The 21379-nt window shown below is 57.6% G+C and overlaps 2 protein-coding genes and 2 pseudogenes across 5 annotated transcripts; all 4 read right to left on the bottom strand.

Annotated features, from left to right (window-relative positions):
• Nucleotides 1-144: 144 nt before the first annotated feature.
• LOC105497351 (stabilizer of axonemal microtubules 3-like) lies at nt 145-1417 on the bottom strand (annotated as a pseudogene).
• Nucleotides 1418-5606: 4189 nt separating this feature from the next.
• On the bottom strand, nt 5607-8453 carry LOC105497350 (neurotrophin-4-like; annotated as a pseudogene).
• A 433-nt stretch (nt 8454-8886) lies between these two features.
• On the bottom strand, nt 8887-10866 carry LOC105497223 (choriogonadotropin subunit beta). 3 transcript variants are annotated; one of them, XM_011768175.2, is made up of 3 exons: nt 9973-10866; nt 9453-9620; nt 8887-9218 (listed from the first exon to the last, which is right to left on the bottom strand). In XM_011768175.2, exons 1-3 carry the CDS (start codon nt 9988-9990, stop codon nt 8904-8906), a joined length of 501 nt encoding a protein of 166 aa, XP_011766477.2. In that variant the 5' UTR covers nt 9991-10866; the 3' UTR covers nt 8887-8903. The 3 variants fall into 3 exon arrangements, with proteins under 3 accessions (XP_011766477.2, XP_070943506.1, XP_011766478.2); XM_071087405.1 differs by having other exon boundaries at nt 8893-9218; nt 9854-9979; XM_011768176.2 differs by having other exon boundaries at nt 8893-9218; nt 9843-9978.
• Nucleotides 10867-15778: 4912 nt separating this feature from the next.
• On the bottom strand, nt 15779-20871 carry LOC105497222 (neurotrophin 4). 2 transcript variants are annotated; one of them, XM_011768173.3, is made up of 3 exons: nt 20665-20871; nt 19351-19474; nt 15779-17010 (listed from the first exon to the last, which is right to left on the bottom strand). In XM_011768173.3, exon 3 carries the CDS (start codon nt 16996-16998, stop codon nt 16366-16368), a length of 633 nt encoding a protein of 210 aa, XP_011766475.1. In that variant the 5' UTR covers nt 16999-17010; nt 19351-19474; nt 20665-20871; the 3' UTR covers nt 15779-16365. The 2 variants fall into 2 exon arrangements, with proteins under 2 accessions (XP_011766475.1, XP_070943513.1); XM_071087412.1 differs by lacking the exon at nt 20665-20871 and having other exon boundaries at nt 19351-20139.
• Nucleotides 20872-21379: the final 508 nt, after the last annotated feature.

A 21379-nucleotide genomic window follows, 5' to 3' on the forward strand; every position in this document is an offset into this window, starting at 1 on the left:
AGCCGCTTGACCCAGATGCCCCCAAACGAGGGATTCAGCCAGAGACCTACCTCTCCCTTAGGGACCTCCGCCCTCCCTACCCTCAAGCTAGGATGCCCGGAGCGGTCCCCGGAAATGCGTGTGGTTCAGGTAACTTAACTCATTATTTAATACGCCCGCAGGGGGCGCGTCCTGCCCGCGGGGCCACAGCCTCCAAGGACAATATCTGAACTTAGTCCCTTCCTCGCGAAGCCGCAGCTGAGTGTGCGTGTCTGGGGTAGTCCGACCCCCACATTCCCGATAGACGCAATGAGTAGGAGACCACCTAGGTCCGGACACCGCGTAGTGGGCGGAGGTCCGGAGCTTGGCTCCTCCGCGAGGCCAGAGGACGTGTCTGGGGTGGGGCGGGCCCGGCCAGCTCCCACTAGCGCCGACTTCAAGCTGCCGGAGCGGGAGTTCTGGGGGCTGTAGGCTTTCGGCACGCTGTGGATGCCCGGCAAGTGCTTACAGTGGGGGCCACCCAGGGCGCCTCCAGCGGGCGGAAGCGGTCCAGCGGGCGGAGCGGGTGCTGCGGGTGGAGCGGGTGCTGGGGGCGGAGCGGGTGCAGCGCGGGGCTGTAGGATTCCTGAGCCAGAGTCATGGTCCCGCGGTGCGGCGCTCCGGGCGGCCGGGAGGAGCGCGGACAGGGTGGCCGCTGCGGGTCGTGACCCCAGAGTTAGGGATTCCTTTCGAAGCTCCAGTAGATCAGGGAGTCTTTGCGAGGGTATAGAGACAGCTCCGTCCTGTGGGAGCAGGGCAGGATGGTGAGGATACAGCTGGATCCTTGGGGACGAGGTTCAGACCTCGGGATCTAAGGAGTCTGCACACCCAAACTCCTGCATTTCCGGGCGAGGGCCCCTTAGGAAGGACGGGACTGGGTGCGCGTAGCCTGCGTTCCTGGGTACTCCAGGTACTTAACGTCCTGGAAACAGAACTTTCGTATCCTAGGGAAGGAAACGGGGGCTTTCGCTTCCTTGGGAAGGAGTATCTGGGGGCTCAAGTACGGAAAGAGGCCCTGCCCTCAGATCCAGAATCCCCTCGACCCGCTGTGCAGGCTTCCTGTCCCTACCGCCGTTCCTGAGAGTTGACACTAAGGACTCCTGGGTGCTAAAAGAGGGAGAGACTGGGGCCTGAACTTTGGTTCTTGCTGCTATAGGATTCGAGGCTGAGACCACCGGGTCAGAGAATGGGAGCCAGCCCAGGGGCTCGGCGAGCACCGGCCAAGGCGGGGTCTGTGCAGGAGGCGGTGCGGAGCGAGAGCCCGGCTTACTTGGGATAGAACCGAAAGTTCCGGGCCGGGCCGAGGTGGTCAGATAGAGCTGGCGGCGGTCCAGGACGCCCCGGTCGGATACTGTGAAAGGCCGCCAGACAACTCGGGGTTCTTCGTCCAGGCGATTAGAGCCGGAGCAAGATTGTGGGAGGAGGCATACCCAAGACACAGATTTCACACCCCGTTCCAAGCCCTGGGTCCCGAGTTCAGAATCCCTCTCCTTCGGCCTCGACAGCCATGACGGCCACGGCCCTAGAACCCCGCCCCATAGTCAGAGCCCTTCCTGCCACCCACGCCAGGGAACTTCAGCTTCCTTCCTCAAACCCCAACCCTTCCCAGCCTCACTTCCCTAAATCCAAGCACCTCCTGCTGGTCAAGGAACTCAAACCCAGGCCCCCAGCCACAAAAAACAACCTCCCTGGTTCCGCTCCCGGTCTTAAACCGTCTTGGTGTGGCCACTGGAGCTGAGCTGCATCTTAGGCAACAATTCCACATTACCTCTCCCAGCTCCCACCTGACCCTGTCTCAGAATATTCTAGTCTCCTTCCCATCCACAGCCCGCTGTCTATCTCCGCAGCAGCTTCGGAGCCCTGAAGATGAGTTTCCAGCCCCTGGTCCTTCTGGCCTGGCCTCGAGGCCCAGACCCAGGCGGTGGTGGTCTGCGACTTGTGAGGGGCTGGGCGGTGGTGGTCTGCGACTTGTATTCAAGGGCGCGGGTGTCCGGGTGGGAAGAGCCCGTGTACTGCACCCTGGTCTCGAGGCTCTGGTACTTTGTGGTCAGTGGGAGGCGCCAGCCACGGCGTCTGAGGTGCGGAAAGGCGACCTGGAGACCCTTGTGAAGGCGCAGGGGACTCAAATGCAGTCTCCCGTCCTGTCCCCTGCGGACTCTGGCACTCCCTAAACCTTACCTTTTCTCCTGAATCCTTGATCCCCCAGTCCTCCTGGGGTCTGCAGGCTCTGGGCTCTGGGCTGGGCACAGGGCCCGTCATGGGGCTTGCCCACCTAGGCCCAAGCCAGAGGCTGAGCCAGAGGTTGTCTCCCATCTGCTGAGGACCTCGTTGAAAGCCCAGATGCGAGAATCCTGCTTTGTAGCCAGAGGTAGAGGGTCCGGGACCCTGGACTGGAGAGTAGGCGCTGCACATCAGCTAGAAAGACTCAGGACTCCGTATCACCCCCCATCCCAAACTCTGACCTCTTCCAGTCGGCCCCCAGCCCGTTCCTCTGCAATCCCTGGCATCCAGCTTCCCTGGTGCCTCCTCTCTCAGACCCAGGGCTCCAGGACACTCCAGCTTCAGAGAGGAGTCCAGGCTCCCAATCCCCTTTACTCAGCACCTATCTTTCTGGGTCCCCAGGTCCCACAGGGCTTCAGCCTAGGGTCAACTCACCTGCACCGTGGGCGGGCGGAAGGGCATGGGTGGGATAATGCGATGGGCAGCACAGGTGTTGGTGAGATGCCAGTGGGGCCAGGATCCAGGCATCTCGGTTGCAGAGATGGAAGACCACGGGGGGGCGGAGGGGGGCACACAGCGCAGAGCCAGGGTGCCACTGGCCATGGTTCCTCCCCCTCCCTGTAGCCAAGCAGGTGCTGGCTTGTTGTTGCTGTTGCCCCAGGTGACAGAACCCACCCATCCTGAACCTAGCCAATCAAGGGCCTGCACGCTTGTGGCTGGATGGAGTGAGAAGGAGACCCAGAGACAGAGGGACTGGGACCCCAAGAGGGTCACAGAGAAACATGGGGAGGGAGATGGAGACTCAAAGAGAGGAGGGCAGAAGAGGAAGGAGAAGTTCAGAATTTCAGAGACCCAGGGAGATTGGGAGACAGAGACCCAGAAAGGACAGAGACCTGGGAATGTCAGAGATCCAGAGAGACAGAGACCCCTGCACTGCACCGAGCACCTCCAGACATCCATGAGAAACACCCCTCTTTCCTCCAGGGTCCAGAAGCTCCGGGCTGCTCCTCCCTCTGCCAGGCCTGCCCACCTGGGGATAATGATTTCCAGACATCCCCGGGGCTCCCCCACCCTCCCCGCATGTGCTGGAGGGGTCAGCGCTGGTGTCGGCTGTCCTGCCTGCCTTTAATTTGCTGGAAAAGTTCCACCTGGGTAGGCTGGGTGGGCAAAGAGGAAGGACCCACAGAGAAGTGCACAGGGACATAGTGAAAAAGACGGGCCTTGATGTGTGAGAAGGAAATACAACAAGAAAGGGGAGAGACAGGGAGGAAGAAAGAGACTACGATGGAAAGGGAGCTATTAGTACTAACCCAGAGGTGAGAGATACTGGAAGTTACAGACAGAGAGGAAGGAGGCAAAAGGATCAACATCACAGATTGAAAACAAGGAGATGTAGAAACGGAGGCAACCATGCTCCACCCCGCCCCAGGGCCTGGTCTGTATAGATGGGGGGAGAAGAAGCCTATGTCCTTTGCTTAAACCTGGACCTGAGAGAGAGAGAGAGACAGAGTGTGTGTGTGTGTGTGTGTGTGTGTGTGTGTCTGTGTGTTGGCAACACATGTGGGGAGATGGGTAATAGGTAAAGGGCTATTGTGAAGTCTTGTAGTCTGTCCCAGAGAGAGAGAGAGAGAAAGAAAGAGAGAGAAACTCTGTGTGTGTGTGTGTGTGTTAACAGCACATGTGGGGAGATGGGTAATAGGTGAAGGGCTATTGTGAACTCCTTTGGTCTGTCCCTGGCTTCCCTTGTCATTTCTTCACTATAAAGAGCTTTTGGTCAGTGGATGCGGTGGCTCGCTCCTGTAATCCCAGCACTTTGAGCGGCTGAGGCGGGCAGACTACTTGAGGTTAGGTGTTTGAGACCAGCCTGGTCAATGTGGCAAAACCCTGTCTCTACCAAAAAACATAAAAATTAGCCAGGCAGGTAATCCCAGCTAAGACAGGAGAATCACTTGAACCTGGGAGGTGAATGTTGCAGTGAGCTCAGATGGCGCCACTGCACCCCAGCCTGTGCGACAGAGCAAGACTCTATCTCGAAGAAGAAAAAAAAAAAAAAAAAAAAAAGAAGAGCTTTAGGTCAAGGCCTCTGCCTCCAGAACCCCCGTAATCTCATCCCACTGGCCCATTCTTCAGACAAGGAAAACTGAGGCTGCCTTCTGCAGTCAGGCCCAGAATCCCACTTACCCCTCCTCCCCCATTCAGGCTTCTGGGGCCCTTCTGTTGGATTTTGCTGGCCCTACTCAAGGGCTGTCAATGCACAGTGACCCCCTGATCCAGCCAGGGGGCCGGCAAGTTAGTCAGAACGTCATGTCCCACTTAAGCTGGACCTTTTTTTTTTTTTTTTTTTTTGAGACGGAGGAGTTTCCCTCTTTTTGCCCAGCCTGGAGTGCAATGGCAGAGTCTCAGCTCACTGCAACCTCTGCCTCCCAGGTTCAAGTGATTCTCCTGCCTCACCCTTCAGAGTAGCTTGATTACAGGCACTCACCACCACGTCCAGCTAATTTCTTTTTATAATTTTAGTAGAGACAGGGTTTCACCTTGAATGCTTGACCTCAAGTGATTCACCTGCCTCGGCCTCCCAAAGTGCTGGGATTACAGGCGTGAGTCATCACACCCGGCCATCAAGCTGGATAATATTAAGGTCTGTTTCTTTCCCAATGTGGGGTATAGGTTGGGACAGGGAAGAGGACTAGAAACCTGACTCCAACTCCCTGCCCAGGGCTGAACTCTCCAGCATCCCGATCACTTCTCATTCAACCTTGCTTGTACTCCCCCTGTGATGGGGGGCTCATTACCTCACAACAGAATATTCTAAGCAAACCCCTACCCACTCTTACCAAGGAAGATTTCCCATTTGAACCCCAGTTCTCAGATACTTAAAGGCCTTCTGTGGACCATGTTCTCAAGGTCCCCTGGCCATCTGCTTGCCTATTCCAGTTTCTCTCCTTCCCCATCCACATAATGAAATGTGCCCTCCCTCTCTCCAGGATGAGCAAGGTGGTGTCCTCTGAGACTGGGCAGTCAGCCACTTAACACCAAAGGCCACCAATGATCAAATCCACGAGAGTTGATTCCAAGACTTATGTATTAGGACTGAGAAACAGTAAACACTCAGTAAATAGTGGTATTCTTATCATCAGCATCATAATTACTACCTTCAAGTTCCTCCAGGAGAACTCCTATTCAACCTTCAAAACCCCATGTGGTTTCACCCATCTTGCAGAGATTGAGCTCCAATTCAGAGAGTTGTGATTTTGTGATCATTTGTTGAGTTCCCAAACTGGGGTCCTTAGAGCAGCTGGCCCATCCCTAAGGTCTCTCAGCATCCAGTTCTGTTCTTTTTCTGCCTTACCAGTTCCTGTGTATAAGCCTCAGTCCTGGTGAGTCCAGCTGAGGAGTGTACAGACACACGCAGTGTCAATTCAAATCTATCACCAGCCCACACGGCCCTGGGCATCAGAGGTCAATGCCCGCACATAGGATTGCTTGGCCTTGCACTCAGACAACCAGTGCCTTTGGTCCATACCCTGGCAGCCCCCTCCACCTGTCCCCGGGTCACCTTCCTCAGAGTTATGGGCCTCAAAGCGGGTGACAAAGAGGTACTGGCAGAGGGAATTGCCCCCAGCTATAGGCACCTTCTCGAACACCTCCATCTCCAAACCACCCAACTCCACAGCGGTCCCGGGGTCTGTCACCCAGCCGCTGACTGCATCGCACACGGCCAGTTCACTCTGATGACTCGCCAGTGCAGTTTCACTTGCCCCACACTGGCTGTGGTTGGCCGGGGTGCCTGCTAACTCCCGAAAGGCCCCAGTCTCCAGCAGGAAGACCAGAGGGGGCTCGAGAGCAGCACCCCTAGACAGGACCACTTGGGGGAAAAGAAGGTCCCACTTTGGGGCAAGAAAAGGAGACAATGTCCAGGATGGGGATTAGGAATCCATTGACACACTGGGGAGGAGGAAAATGAGGGGGATGCGGAGGGAGTCTGGGGGAGGGGGAGCAGCTCTCACAGCACATGGAGACAGAGTAAGGGAGGCTGGGATAAGAGAAGAGGATTAAAAACTTCAGTGGGGACAGAAGTTGGGAACCCCAGGGGAGGCTTGCCTGCCAGGATTGTGGGGCAGCCCTTGCTGTAGAAGTTTGGGGGACTCTATATATCGGACTTGCATAACGCCCAACTTGTAGATTAATAGTAATTATTCAACTACTACAAGTCAGGCACTGTGCCTCACACCTGTAATCCCAGCACTTTGGGAGGCTGAGGTGGGCGGATCACTTGAGGTCAGGAGTTTAAGAGCAGCCTGGCCAACATGGTGAAACCCCATCTCTACTAATAATACCAAAATTAGCTGGGCGTGGTGCTACGCACCTGTAATCCCAGCTTCTCAGGAGGCTGAGGCAGGAGAATCGCTTGAACCTGGGAGGCGGAGATGGCAGTGAGCCGAGATCGTGCCACGGCCCTCCCACCTGGACAACAGAGTGACACTCTGTCCAAAAATAAAAATAAGGCTGGGCGTGGTGGCTCATGCGTGTAATCCCAGCATTGTTGGAGGCTGAGGGTGGGCAGATCAACTGAGGTGAGGTGTTCCAGGCCACCCTGACCAACATGGAGAAACCCCATGTCTACTAAAAATACAAAATATCCCCGGGAGTGGTGGTGCATACCTATAATCCCAGTTACTCGAGAGGTTGAGGCAGGAGAATCACTTGAACCCAGGAGGCGGAAGTCGCAGTGAGCCAAGATCGCGCCACTGGACTCCAGCCTGGGCAACAAGAACGAAGCTCCATCTCAAAAGAATAATAAGAATCAAATAAAAATAAAAAATATTCAACTACTGTTACTTAATAGCAACAGATCGTGAAATACAGGCTCAGAGAAATTAATGATTTGCGTCCGGTCACACAGTCAACAAATGTAAGAGATGGGACTTAAAGTCTGGGTAACTGCATTCTGCCATCCTTCCTGTACAACTCTGAGGAACCGTGAGTCTTGCATCTTGGGGGATGTTCCAATCAATTATTATTATTATTTTTGGAGACAGAGTCTCACTCTGTTGGCCAGGCTGGAGTGCAGTGGCACAACCCTGGCTGACTGCAACATCTGCCTCCTGGGTTGAAGTGATTCTCCTGCCTCAGCCTTCTGAATAGCTAGGATTACAAACACCTGCCACCATGCCCAGCTAATTTTTATATTTTTAGTAGAGATGGGGTTTCACCATGTTGTCCAGACTGGTCTCAAACTCCCAACCTCAAGCTATACTCCTGCCTTGGCCTCCCAAACGGCTGGGATTACAGGTGTGAGCCACAGCGCCCGGCCCAAAACAAATTGTTTTAAGACAAGGTCTTGCTATGTTTCCCCGCTGCACTTGAACTCCTGGGCTCAAGCAATCCTCCTGCTGTGGCTCCTGAGTAGCTGGGACTACAGACTCAAGCCACCACGCCTGGCCACATTCCACAATTTGGAGAAGGGCCACAACCTGGAATCCTAGGGAGACCCCAGTTCACCTCAAAACTGCCACTAAGGAGGTAAAACGCTGCCCCTCTGAGACAGGCGTCAGTTTTCCCGTGTGTGAAATTGACCTGGCGCTGGGAGAGGCTGGTGGAGGCTTGGATGTTGCAGTTTCTCTACAACATTCTGGAAGCCTGTGGTTCTGGGAAAGGGTGGTGTGGAGAAGACTGGAAAACAGCCAATGGTTACCAGACCTGTCAGCACCTCTTCCACCTCGGAGCTCTTTGGGGGGCCCCTGTGGAGGACATCGCTGTCTCCTTCCTGACATACCAGGAGAGGGAGGGGGAAACCACCTAGGGGAAGAAAAGATCAGGCAGGGTATACAGGCAGGTGGGGAAGGGGGACAAATCGCTGAACAAGTGCAGGGTACTGAAGAGTCAAGGAGCCGCCCCCTTTCCAGAGGCCCCTTTTCTACCCAGGTGATGGCTCCTGACTGGGATTGGAAGATGATGGAAGGAGGGGAGGGGAGAGGAGGGGAAGGGAGAGGCAGTGGATGAAGGAGAATGGAAGAGATGACATCCGCCTCAGCCCATTCATCCCATTCAGGTCCCCACCCCCCAGCTGTACTGCCTGTGCCACCCTCAGAGGGAGGAAGAGAGAGCTCGGCCTTGAAGGCTCAGGCCCTGCCCCCTGGAGGCACAATGACCTTGTGACCTTCCTTCTCCCCACAGAAGGCGAGACCATGGACACCTCCTGAGCTGGATGTCATCCCCTGACCCCACCCTGTTTTCTTTTTGTTGTTGTTGAGATGGAGTCTCACTCTGTGGACCAAGCTGGATTGCAGTGGCACCATCTCGGCTCACTGCATACTCCCCCTCCCGGGTTCACGCCATTCTCCTGCCTCAGCCTCCCAAGTACCTGGGACTACAGGCACCCGCCACCACTCCCGCCTAATTTTGTATTTTGAGTAGAGACGGGGTTTCACCATGTTAGCCAGGATGGTCTGGATCTCCTGACCTAGTGATCCGCCCACCTCAGTCTCCCATAGTGCTGGGATTACAGGCATGAGCCACGGCGTCCAGCCATCCACCTTGTATTCTATCAGAGATCTGACAGTGTGACTTTGTAAAAAATGGTTTTGAAGCTGGACCCACCCTGCGTGTGTGTGGTTGCCCTGAGCCCACAGAAAGACAACTCCAGAGTGCAGATTGAGAAGCCTTTATTGCGGGAGGAACGGGGTGTCTGCTGGCTCCAGGAGTCGGGATGGACTTGGAGGGCTGGGGGGAGGGTCCTTTGAGGAAGAGGAGGCCTGGAGGTGGGGGTCATCACAGGTCAAAGGGTGGTCCTTGGGACCCCCACAGTCAGAGGTGCTGCGGCGGCAGAGTCCACAACGACAGCTGAGAGCCACGGGAACGGAGACCACGGGGTCCACGCCAGGCGGGCAGCCAGGGAGCCGGATGGACTCGAAGCGCACCTCGCGGTAGTTGCACACCACCTGGGGCACTGGCGGCAGGACCGCCTGCAGCACCCGCATCTGGAGGATGTGTGGATAGGGGAGTGAGCATGTGCCTGGGGCCAGCGCCTCCGCTGACCTCCCAAGCTGCCCCCAAAGGTCCCAGACTCAGGAGTCCAGGAAGCCCTCTGTTCCCGCCTCCCACACCCCATTCCCCAGCCCCCGACCAGACAGGCAGACCGCCCTTCCTCCCCCGCTGCCTCTGTGACCCGGCCCTGAGGTGGCAGCACCTGCCCCTGGACCCGGGCAGCTCACCATGGTGGGGCAGTAGCCGGCACAGATGGTGGTGTTGACGGTGATGCACACGGGGCAGGCCTCCTTCTCGGCAGCCAGGGTGGCATTGATGGGGCGGCACAGTGGCCGCAGCGGCTCCCTGGATGCCCGTGCCCCGCCCATGCTCAGCAGCAGCCACAGCAGCAGCCCCTGGGACAAGGACACTGCTTCAGCCCAGTCTGAGACCGCAGCCCCGTGCCCTGGCCCTCCCATTCCCCGGGGTACACCACGAGCAACGACCCAGAGACCCTTCCCGGCATCTCCTAGTCAGGACCCACCGCCCAGACACCTGCCTTTCAGTGCCCACCCCACAGCCCAGAGGACCTGAGATACCGCAACATTTCAGAAACCCACCCTCAGGGATTGCCCCACCTGAAGCTTACTGGGGGTCATGTCCCTCCGGAAAGAGGCCTCCTTCCACAGCTCACACGCGTCTGCCCCTTCTCATGCCAGTGATGGCCTGGAAAGAGGTGGAAGGTGCCCAGGGGCCCTGCAGTCTTACCTGGAGCATCTCCATCATTGGTGCGTCCCCTGCCTCGTGTACCTGGCTTTATACCTCCGGGTTATGGGGGCGGCAAGGCCACCAGGAGGTGTTAGGATGCTGGGGTGACCTCGACACTAACACCCCGGGGGGTGAGAGGTGCACAAGGCCAGGGAGGCACAGGAGTGGCTCAGCGGAGCACCCCAGGCCTCTCCCCTCAGTGGTCCAGCGCCAAGAGTGAGGCAGAGACCACGGTGAAGTGACCTCAGAGACTCAGTCGTCCAGTGCTAGGGTCTAGTCGGCGTTGGAGGCACAGGAGTAGGGTGTAGGAAAACCGGCCTCTGCCTATCGTGCGGTCGTGGGAGCCAGGAGGAGGCCGTGACCCGAGAAAGGTGCTGGACTGAAGCCTCAACCCTCCTCCACTTGAGGCATTCCTGCGCCACAGTCCAACCTCCCAGGAGGGGCGCGGCTTCGGACTTAGCTCCTGCCCAGTCCGCGAGGGCCTCCCCGTGACTTTGCAGCCGGGGAAGCCGCTTGACCCAGATGCCCCCCAACGAGGGATTCAGCCAGAGACCTACCTCTCCCTTAGGGACCTCCGCCCTCCCTACCCTCAAGCTAGGATGCCCGGAGCGGTCCCCGGAAATGCGTGTGGTTCAGGTAACTTAACTCATTATTTAATACGCCCGCAGGGGGCGCGTCCTGCCCGCGGGGCCACAGTCTTGGAGGAGAATATCTGGACCTAGTCCCTTCTCCGGGATGCCGCAGCTGAGTGTGCGTGTCTGGGGTAGTCCGGCCAGGACATTGCCGGTAGACGTAATGAGTGGTAGCCCAACTAAGTCCGGACACCGCGTAGTGGGCGGAGGTCCGGAGCTTGGCTCCTCCGCGAGGCCAGAGGACGTGTCTGGGGTGGGGCGGGCCCGGCCAGCTCCCACTAGCGCCGACTTCAAGCTGCCGGAGCGGGAGTTCTCGGTGTTGTAGGCTTTCGGCACGCTGTGGATGCCCGGCAAGGGCTTCCAGTGGGGGCCACCCCAGGGCGCCTCCAGCTAGCGGAAGCGGTCCAGCGGGCGGAGCGGGTGCAGCGGGCGGAGCGGGTGCAGCGAGGGGCTGTAAGATGCCTGAACCAGAGTCAGGACCCCGCCGTGCGGCGCTCGGGGCGGCCGGGAGGAGCGCGAACAGGGCGGCCGCTGCGGGTCGTGACCCCAGAGTTAGGGAGTCCCTTCGAAGCTCCAGTAGGTCAGGGAGTCCTTGAGGGGGTATCCGGACAGCTCCTGTGGGAGCAGGGCAGGATGGTGAGGATACAGCTGGATCCTTGGGGACGAGGTTCAGACCTCGGGATTTAAGGAGTCTGCACACCCAAACTCCTGCATTTCCAGGCGAGGGCCCCTTAGGAAGGACGGGACCCGGCGTGCGTAGCCCGTGTTCCTGGGTCCTCGAGGTACTTAAGGTCGTGGAAACTACGCTTTCGCATCCTTCGGAAGGAAACGCGGGGTTTCGCTTCCTTGGGAAGGAGTATCTGGGGGCTCAAGTACCGAAGGAGGCCCAGTCCTCAGATCCAGAATCCCCCTGAGCGCCTGCGCAGGCTTCCTGTCCCTACCTGAGAGTTGACACTAAGGCCTCCTGGGTACTAAAAGAGGGAGGGGCTGGGGCCTGAATTTTGGTTCTTGCTGCTACAGGATTCGAGGCTGAGACCACCAGGTCAGAGAATGGGAGCCAGCCCAGAGGCTCCGCGTGTACTGGCCAAGGCGAGTGCTGTGCAGGAGGCGGTGAGGAACGAGAGCCCGGCTTACTTGGGATAGAACCGAAAGTCTCGGGCCGGGCCGAGGTGGTCAGATAGAGCTGGCGGCGGTCCAGGACGCCCTGGTCGGATACTGTGAAACGTCGGCCAGACGACTCAGGGCTCTTCGTCCAGGCGATTAGAGCCGGAGCAAGATTGGGGGAGGAGGCATACCCAAGACATAGATTTCATACCCCGTTCCAAGCCTTGGGTCCCCAGTTCAGAATCCTTCTTCTTCGGCCTGGACAGCCATGACGGCCACGGTCCTAGAACCCGCCCCAGAGTCAGAGGCCTTCCTGCCACCCACGCCAGGGAACTTCAGCTTCCTTCCTCAAACCCGAACCCTTCCCAGCCTCACTTCCCTAAGTTCAAGCACATCCTGCTGGTCAGGGAACTCAAACCCAGGCCCCCAGCCACCACAAACCCCCCTCCCCGGTTTCTCTCTGGGTCTTAAACCGTCTTGGTGTGGCCACTGGAGCTGAGCTGCATCTTGAGCAACAATTCCACGTTACCTCTCCCAGCTCCCACCTGACGCCGTCTCAGAATATTCTAATCTCGTCCCCACCCACAGCCCGTCCTCTAGCCCCGCAGCAGCTTCGGAGCCCTGAAGGCGAGTGTCCAGCCCCTGGTCCTTCTGGCCTGGCCTCGAGGCCCAGCCCCTCCCCAGGCTCCTCTAACCTCGGGATCCCGCCCCCGACCCTTTAGCCGAGCCCCAAGGCTGTGATTTCTTCTGGCCCCGCCCCAGGCTCCCGGAACTCCGCCCCTCCTCGCCAGCGCCGGCTTCCACCCCGTCACCTGGGAAGGCCCCCCGCGGAGGTGGTCTGGGCGTTGTGGGGGCTGGGCCCCGACGATTCGGAGACTCGCGCGTCCCGATCGGGAGAGCCAGTGTACTGCGCCCTCCTCTCGCTGCGCTGGTACGTCGTGGTCAGTGGTAGGGGTCAGCCACGGCGTCTGAGCTGGGGAAAGGCGACCCGGAGACCCATGTGAAGGCGCAGGGGACTCAAATGCAGTCTCCCGCCCTGTCCCCCGCGGACTCCGGCACTCCCCAAACCTTACCTTTTCTCCTAAATCCTTGATCCCCACAGTCCGCGTGGGGTCTGCAGGCTCTGGGGCTCTGGGCTGGGCGCAGGGCCCTCCATGGGTCTTGGGCACGTAGGCCCAGCCAGAGGTTGTCTCCCATCTGCTGAGGACCTCGTCGAAAGCCCAGATGCGAGAATCCTGCTTTGCAGCCGGGGGTAGAGGGTCCGCGACCCTGGACTGGAGAGAAGGCGCTGCACATCAGCTAGAAAGACTCAGGAGTCCGTACCACCCCCCACCCCAAGCTCTGACCTCTTCCAGTCGCCCCCCAGCCCTTTCCTCTACAGTCCCTGGCATTTAGCTTCCCTGGTGCCTCCTCTCTCAGACCCAGGACTGCAGGACCCTCCTTCAGAGAGGAGTCCAAGCTTCCAATCCGCTTTTCTCAGCCCCCAGCTTTCTGGGTACCCAGTCCCTGCAGGGCTTCAGCCTAGGGTCTGCTCACCTGCACCGTGGGCGGGGTGAAGGGCAGTGGGATAATGCGGCGGGCAAGGCAGCTGCTGGTGAGATGCCAGCTGGGCCAGGATCCAGGTACCTCGGTTGCAGAGATGGAAGACCACAGGGGGCCACAGCGCAGAGCCAGGGTACCACTGGCCATGGTTCCTCCCCCTCCCTGTAGCCAAGCAAGAGCTGGCTTGTTGCTGTTGCCCCGGGTGTCAGTACCCGCCACTCTGAATCCAGCCAATGAAGGGCCTGCAGGCACGTGGCTGGATGGAGTGAAGAAAGAGACCCAGAGACAGAGGGACAGGGACCCCAAGAGGGGCACAGAGAAACACGGGGAGGGGGATGGAGAGTCAAAGAGAGGCAGGCAGTAGGGGACGGAGAAGTTCAGGATTTCAGAGATGCAGAGGGTGGGGGAGACAGAGACCCAGAAAGAGGGACAGAGACCTGGGGGTGTCAGAGATCCAGACAGAGACCCCTGCACTACAGCCAGCACCTCAGGACATCCATGAGAAACACCCCTCTTTGCTCCAGCATCCAGAACCTCCCAGCTGCTTCCTCCCTCTGCCATACCTGCCCGCCTGGGGTAGACTTCCCGGGGCTCCCCAACCCTTCCCGCACGCACATGCCAAAGAGTCAGCGCTGGCGCGCTGGCGTTGGCTGTCCTACCTGCCTTTGATTTGGTTGAAAACTTCCAACGGGGTAGGCTGGGTCGGGGAAGAGGAAGGACCCACAGAGAAGTGCACAGGGACATAGTGAAAAAGACGAGCTTTGATGAGTGAGAAAGAAATTCAACAAGAAAGGGGAGAGACAGGGAGGAAGAAAGAGACCACGATGGAAAGGGAGCTATTAGTCCTACCCAGAGGTGAGAGACACTGGAAGTTAGAGACAGAGATGAAGGTGGCAAAAAAGACCAAAATCACAGATGGAAAACAAGGAGATATAGAAACTGAGGCAGCCACGCCCCAGCCCGCCCAGGGGCCTGGTCTGTATAGATGGGGGGAGGGCATGCCTAAGTCTTTTGCTCAAAGCTGGACCTGAGAGAGAGAGACAGAGACAGAGACAGAGACAGAGACAGAGACAGAGGAGAGTGTTGGCAACACATGTGGGGTGATGGGTAACACGTGAAGGGCCATTGTGAAGGACTGTGGTCTGTCCCTGGCTTCCCTTGGCACTTCTTCACTATAAAGACCTTTAGGTCACCGGGCGCAGTGGCTCACGCCTGTAATCCCAGCACTTTGGGAGGCTGAGGCATGCGGATCACTTGAGGTTGGGAGTCTGAGACCAGCCTGGCCAACATGGCGAAACCCTGTCTCTATCAAAAAATACAAAAAGTAGCCATGCATGGTGGCACACACCTGTAATCCCAACTAAGGCAGGAGAATCACTTCAACCCAGGAGGTGAAAGCTGCAGTGAGCTCAGATCGTGCCACTGCACCCTAGCCTGGGCAACAGAGCTAGACTCCATCTCAAAAAAAAAAAAAAGTTTTTGGTCAAGGCCTCTGCCTCCTCAATCCCCATTATCTCATCCCACCAGCCCATTCTTCAGACAAGGAAAACTGAGGCTACCTTCTGCAGCCAGGCCCGGACCCTACTTACCCCTCCTCCCCCATTCAGGCTTCTGGGGCCCTTCTGGTGGATTTTGCTGGCCCTACTCAAGGGCCCTCAGTCCACAGTGACCCCCTGATCCTAGCCAGCGGGCCAGCGAGTTAGAACCTCATGCCCCACTCAAGCTGGACGATTTTTTTTTTTGAGATGGAGTTTTGCTCCTTTTTTTCTTCCTTTTTTTTTTTTTTTTTTTTTTTGAGACAGAGTCTCACTCTGTCGCCCAGGCTGGAGTGCTGTGGTGCCATCTCGGCTGCAAGCTCCGCCTCCCGGGTTCATGCCATTCTCCTGTCTCAGCCTCCTGAGTAGCTGGGACTATGGGCGCCCACCACCACCATGCCTGGCTAATGTTTTGTGTTTTTAGTAGAGACAGGGTTTCACCGTGTTAGCCGGGATGGTCTCGATCTCCTGACCTTGTGATCTGCCCGCCTCAGCCTCTCAAAGTGCTGGGATTACAGACATGACCCACCAAGCCCGGCCCTGAGTTTTGCTCCTTTTGCCCAGGCTGGAGAGCAGTGGAACAGTCTTGGCTCACTGCAACCTCTGCATCCTGGGTTCAAGCAATTATTCTACCTCACCCTCCAGAGTAGCTTGGATTACAGGCACCCGCCACCATGCCCAGCTAATTTCTTTTTGTAATTTTAGTAGAGACGGGGGTCTCACCATGTTGGCCAGGCTGGTCTCGAACCCCTGACCTCAGGTGATTTGCCGGCCTCGGCCTCCCAAAGTGCTGGGATTACAGGTGTGAGTCATCATACCCAGCCATCAAGCTGGACAATTTTAAGTTCTGTTGCTTTCCTGATGTAGGTTAGAGGTTGAGACAGGGAAGAGGGCTAGAAACCTGACTCCAGCTCCCCACCCAGGGCTGAACTCTCCAGCATCCTGATCACTTCTCATTCAACCTTGTTTGTACTCCCCCTGTGATGGGGGGCTCATTACCTCACAACAGAATATTATAAGCCAACCCCTACTCACTCTCACCAAGGAAGATTTCCCATTTGAACCCCGGCTCCCAGATACTTAAAGGCCTTCTGTGGACCACATTCTCAAGGTCCCCTGGCCATCTGCTTGCTTATTCCAGTTTCTCTCCTCTCCCACCTCCCTCCCCCATCGTGAAATGTCCCCTCCCATTCTCCAGGATGAGCAAGGTGATGTCCTCTGAGACTGAGTAGCCAGCAACTTAACGCCAAGGGCCACCAACGATCAAATCCATGGGAGTTGATCTGAGGAGTTACGTATTAGGGCTAAGAACCAGTAAACACTCAGTAAATAGTGGCTATTATTATTACCATCATCATTATTACCCTCAAGTTGCTCCGGGAGAACTCCTATTCAACCTCCAAAAACCCATGTGGTTTCACCCATCTTGCAGAGATTGAGCTCAAAATCAGAGAACTGTGATTTTGTGATTATTTGATGAGTTCCCAAACTGGAGTCCTTAGAGTAGCTGGGCCATCCCTGAGGTGTCTCAGCATCCAGCTCAGTTCTTTTTCTGCCTGATCAGTTCCTGGTCATGGGTCTCAGGCCCGACCAGTCCGGCTGAGGAGTGTGCAGACGCAGGCAGTGTCAATTCGAATCCATCGCCAGCCCACACGGCCCTGGGCATCAGCGGTCAATGCTCGTACATAGGACTGCTTGGCCTTGCACTCAGACACCCAGTGCCTTCGGTCCACGCCCCGGCAGCCCCCTCCACCTGCCCCTGGGCCACCTTCCTCAGTGTTATCAGCCTTGCAGCGGGTTTCAAAGAAGTACTGGCGGAGGGGACTGCCGCCAGCTGCAGGCACCTCGCCCAACACCTCCACCTCGCGCCCACGCAAGTCCACAGCGGTCCGGCGGTCTGTCACCCAGCCGCTGACTGCATCGCACACGGCCAGTTCACCCCGACGACTCGCTGGTGCAGTTTCGCTCACCCCACGCCGGCTGCGGTTGGCCGGGGTGCCTGCTGACTCTCGAAAGGCCCCAGCCTCCAGCAGGAAGAGCAGAGGGGGCCCAGCAGGGGCACCCCTAGACAGGACCACTCGGGGGGACAGAAGGTCCCACTCAGGGGCCAGAAAAGGAGGCAATGTTGAGGGTGGGGGTTGGGACTCAATTGGCACACTGGGGAGGAGGAAAAGGAGGAGGATGGGGAGGGAGCATGAGGGGAGGAGGAGCATCTCTTGGAGCACCTGGAGACAGAGAGCAGGAGGCTGGGATTAGAGAAGGGGGTGAAAACTTCAGTGGGGACAGAAGTTGGGAACCCCAGGGGAGGCTTATCTGCCAGGATTGTGGGGAAGCCCTTGTTCTAGAAGTTTGGGGGACCCTATATCTAGGACTTTCGTAATGTCCAACTTGTAGATTAATAATAAATATTCAACTACTACAGGCCAGCACTGTGGCTCACACCTCTAATCCCAGCACTTTGGGAGGTTGAGGTGGGTGGATCACTTGAGGTCAGGAGTTCGAGAGCAGCCTGGCCAATATGGTGAAAACCTGTCTCTACTAAAAATACCAAAAGTAGCTGGGCATGGTGCTGCGCGCCTGTAATCCCAGCTACACGGGAGGCTGAGGCAGGAGAATCACTTGAACCTGAGAGGCAGAGGTTGCAGTTAGCCGAGAGCGCACCACTGCCCTGCCACCTGGGTGACAGAGACTCTGTTCCAAAAATAAAAATAAGGCCAGGCAAGGTGGCTCACGCCTGTAATCCCAGCACTTTGGGAGGCTGAGGCGGGCAGATCATGAGGTCAGGAGATCGAGACCATCCTAGCTAACACGTTGAAACCCCGACTCTACTAAAAATACAAAAAAAAATTAGCCAGGAGTGGTGGCGGGTGCCTGTAGTCCCAGATACTTGGGAGGCTGAGGCAGGAGACTGGCGTGAACCCGGGAGGTGGAGCTTGAAGTGAGCCGAGATGGTTCCACTGCACTCCAGCCTGGGCGAAAGAGCGAGACTCCATCTCAAAAAGAAAAAAAAAAAAAAAAAGAAAAAAACCACAATAATAATAATAATAATAATGGTCAGGCGTGATTGCTCAGGCCTGTAATCCCAGCACTTTGGGAGGCTGAGGCGGGTGGATCTCGAGGTCAGAAGATCGAGACCATCCTGGCTAACACGATGAAACCCCATCTCTACTAAAAATACAAAGAACTAGCTGGGTGCAGTACCGGGCCCCTGTAATACCAGCTACTTGGGAAGCTGAGGCAGGAGAATGGCGTGAACCCAGGAGGCGAAGCTTGCAGTGAGCCGTGATCGCGCCACTGCACTCCAGCCTGGGCGATAGAGCGAGACTCCGTCTCAAAAAAAAAAAAAGAAAAAAAAAATAATAAAATAAATTCAACTACTATTACTTAATAGCAACAAATGTTGAAATACAGGCTCAGAGAAGTTAATGATTTGTGTCTGGTCACACAGCCAGCAAATGGCAGAGATAGGACTTAAACTCTGGGCAACTGCATTCTGCCATCCTTCCTGTACAACTCTGAGGAACCGAGAGTCTTGAATCTTGGAGGATGTTCAAAACAATTTTTTTTTTTTGTTTTTAGACAGGGTCTCACTCTGTTGGCCGGGCTGGAGTGCAGTGGATCAATCACGGCTTACAGTAATGTCTGCCTCCTGGATTCAAGGGATTCTCCTCCTGCCTCAGCCTTTTGAGTAGGTGGGATTAAAAGTGCCTGCCACAGTTTTTCAGCTAATTTTTGTATTTTTAGTAGAGATGGGGTTTCGCCATGTTGGTCAGAGTGGTCTTGAACTCCCAACCTCAAGTGATACTCCTACTCTGGCCTCCCCAAGTGCTGGGATTACAGGCATGAGCCATGGCACCTGGTCCCAAACAAATTGTTTTTTTTTTTTTTTTTTTTTTTTGAGACGGAGTCTCGCTCTGTCACCCAGGCTGGAGTGCAGTGGCGCGATCTCGGCTCACTGCAAGCTCCGCCTCCCGGGTTCACGCCATTCTCCTGCCTCAGCCTTCCGAGTAGCTGGGACTACAGATGCCCGCCACCACGCCCGGCTAATTTTTTGTGTATTTTTTTAGTAGAGATGGGGTTTCACCATGTTAGCCAAGATGGTCTCGATCTCCTGATCTCGTGATCCTCCCGCCTCGGCCTCCCAAAGTGCTGGGATTACAGGCGTGAGCCACTGCGCCCGGCCACAAATTGTTTTAAGACCAGGTCTCGCTATATTTCCCCGCTGCACTTGAACTCCTGGGCTCAAGCAATCCTCCTGCTGTGGCTCCTGAGTAGCCGGGACTACAGACTCAAGCCACCATGCCTGGCCACATTCCACAATTTGGAGAAAGGCCACAACCTGGAATCCTAGGGAGACCCCATTGCACCTCAAAACTGCCACTAAGGAGGGAAAACGCTGCCCCTCTGAGACAGGTGTCAGTTTTCCCGTGTGTGAAATTGACCTGGCGCTGGGAGAGGCTGGTGGAGGCTTGGATGTTGCAGTTTCTCTACAACATTCTGGAAGCCTGTGGTTCTGGGAAAGGGTGGTGTGGAGAAGACTGGGAAACAGTCAGTGGTTACCAGACCTGTCAGCACCTCCTCCACCTCGGAGCTCTGGGGCTGGGAGTCCCCAGGCTTCGGGGGGCCCCTGTGGAGGACACAGGTGGCCCCCTCCTTCCTGACATCTCAGGAGAGGGAGGGGGCAACCACCTAGGGGAAGAAAGGAATAGACAGGTTATAGAGGCAAGTGGGGGAGGGGTCAAATCCCTGAACACCCCCTCCCCAGAGTTCCTCTTGAAGTTCAGGGTACCCAAGAGTCAAGGCCCCGCCCCCTTTCCAGAGGCCCCTTTTCTACCCAGGTGATGGCTCCTGGCTGGGATGGGAAGCAGATGGAGGGAGGGGAGGGGAGAAGAGGGGAAGGGAGAGGCAGTGGATGAAGCAGGCTGGAAGAGATGACATCCCCCTCGGCCCATTCATCTCCCAGAGGGGGCGGAACTGACCTGGACACCTGGGTCCCTGAGGGCCCACACTCAAGAAGCCCTGGTTCCCCAAGCTGCTTCCTGGAATGTTCCCTCCTCACAGGACAGGCCAGGGCCCGCCCAAGACTTCTGCACATACCTGGAGTGACTGCCTGCCCTGGCTCCTCCATACAGGAAAGGGGAAGGGTGGAGAGTGAAAGGAGCCCAGGCTGACCCAACCAGGACTGCCTTCTCCTTCACACCCCAGGGCCTCCACCTTCAGACCCAGGAGTTCAGATCCCCAGCGCCCTCCTCCCTCAGACCCAGGAGGAATCCAGGCCTCCAGCACCCTTCTCCCTCAGACCCAGGAGGAGTCCAGGACCAGGCCCCCAGCACCCTTCTCCCTCAGACCTAGGAGTCCAGGCCCCCAGCGCCCTCCTCCCTCAGACCCAGGAGTCCATGCCCCCAGCGCCCTTCTCCCTCAGACCGAAGAATCCAGGCCCCCACAGGGCCCTCCTCCTTCAGACCCAGGAGTCCATGCCCCCAGCACCCTTCTCCCTCAGACCTAGGAGTCCAGGCCCCCAGCGCCCTCCTCCCTCAGACCCAGGAGTCCATGCCCCCAGCGCCCTTCTCCCTCAGACCCAGGAATCCAGGCTCCCAGCGCCCTCCTCTCTCAGACCCAGGAGTTCTGGAATTCAGGCTTCTCCTTCTCGGGTACTAAGAAATGCAGACTCCGGGTTCCTCATCCTCCAGATTTGGGTGGGGGGTCTGGACTCCTGAGACCCCTCAGGGGAAACCGGCTGCGTATCTGGGACACTTCCCTCCTGCCTCAGTTTCCTCAGCCAAGCCCCGCCCCCGTCGGCCCCGCCCCCGTCCCTCCCCACCCGAGGGCAGGGCGACCAGGACGCCGGAATCCCGGGGGAGGAGGCGCGGAGCTCTTACCTGGGGCGCCCTCTTCGGCTCCCCCAGCTGCCCTCGGCCCAGCAGCAGCTCCTCCTCCTGCTCACTGGCTGCAGGGACGCTCGCTGGCCCGCCGGCTGCTCGCTGCTCACTCTCGGCAGGGCCCGGGTCGGGGGCGGGGGCGGGGCGGCGCCGGACGGCAGAGGAGGGGCCGGGGGATCCTGCCTTGCACAGGCGTGCCGGGACCTTGGAAGCCAGGCCTGGCTCGTTCAACCCGGCCGCATTGGTCACAGGAGTCCCAGTCTCCAGCTGCCTCCTCCTTTAGACCTAGTAGTCCAGGTCCCCAGCCCCTCCTCCCTCAGACCCAGGAGTCCAGGCATCCAGCCCCTCCTCCCTCAGACCCGGGACTTGCGACCCCAGCCACTTCTCCCCCGAGCCCCAGGCGCCTGAGTACTAAGCCCACAGTTCCCCCCACCACCTCCCAACCCCGCCCCGTCTCAGACTCAGGAGTCCAGCCCCCAGCCTCCTCCTCCATTAGCCCCAGGAGTCTGGGCCTGAGATTCCTTTGCCGTCTTTTGCCAATTGCGTGTCAATCCCGGGGCAGATTCCCACTCTCTGCTCTCCTCCCCACTTCCCAGGAGCTCCACGCCAGACATTAACCAGCTGGGCTTGGGCAGTGATAAGGTCCCAGGCCCGGGGAGACAGTGGATGTGGGGGCTCCCGCATACTCCTCTCCCCTGGAATTTCCTGGATGGGG

Source organism: Macaca nemestrina, chromosome 20 (genome assembly GCF_043159975.1).
Source record: "Macaca nemestrina isolate mMacNem1 chromosome 20, mMacNem.hap1, whole genome shotgun sequence".
NCBI lineage: Eukaryota > Metazoa > Chordata > Mammalia > Primates > Cercopithecidae > Macaca > Macaca nemestrina.

Excerpts from the sequence above, each read along its gene's own strand:
- LOC105497223 (XM_011768176.2), bottom strand. The coding sequence starts at position 9,863 with ATGACCCCCAGTAAGCTTCAG. Across the intron at positions 9,621-9,842 it reads TGACCCCCAGTAAGCTTCAG|GGGCTGCTGCTGTGGCTGCT; the intron begins GTGGGGCAATCC and ends TCCTTGTCCCAG. Across the intron at positions 9,219-9,452 it reads CCGGCTACTGCCCCACCATG|ATGCGGGTGCTGCAGGCGGT; the intron begins GTGAGCTGCCCG and ends CACATCCTCCAG.
- LOC105497222 (XM_011768173.3), bottom strand. The coding sequence starts at position 16,998 with ATGCTCCTCCTCCCCTCATGCTCCCTCCCCATCCTCCTCCTTTTCCTC.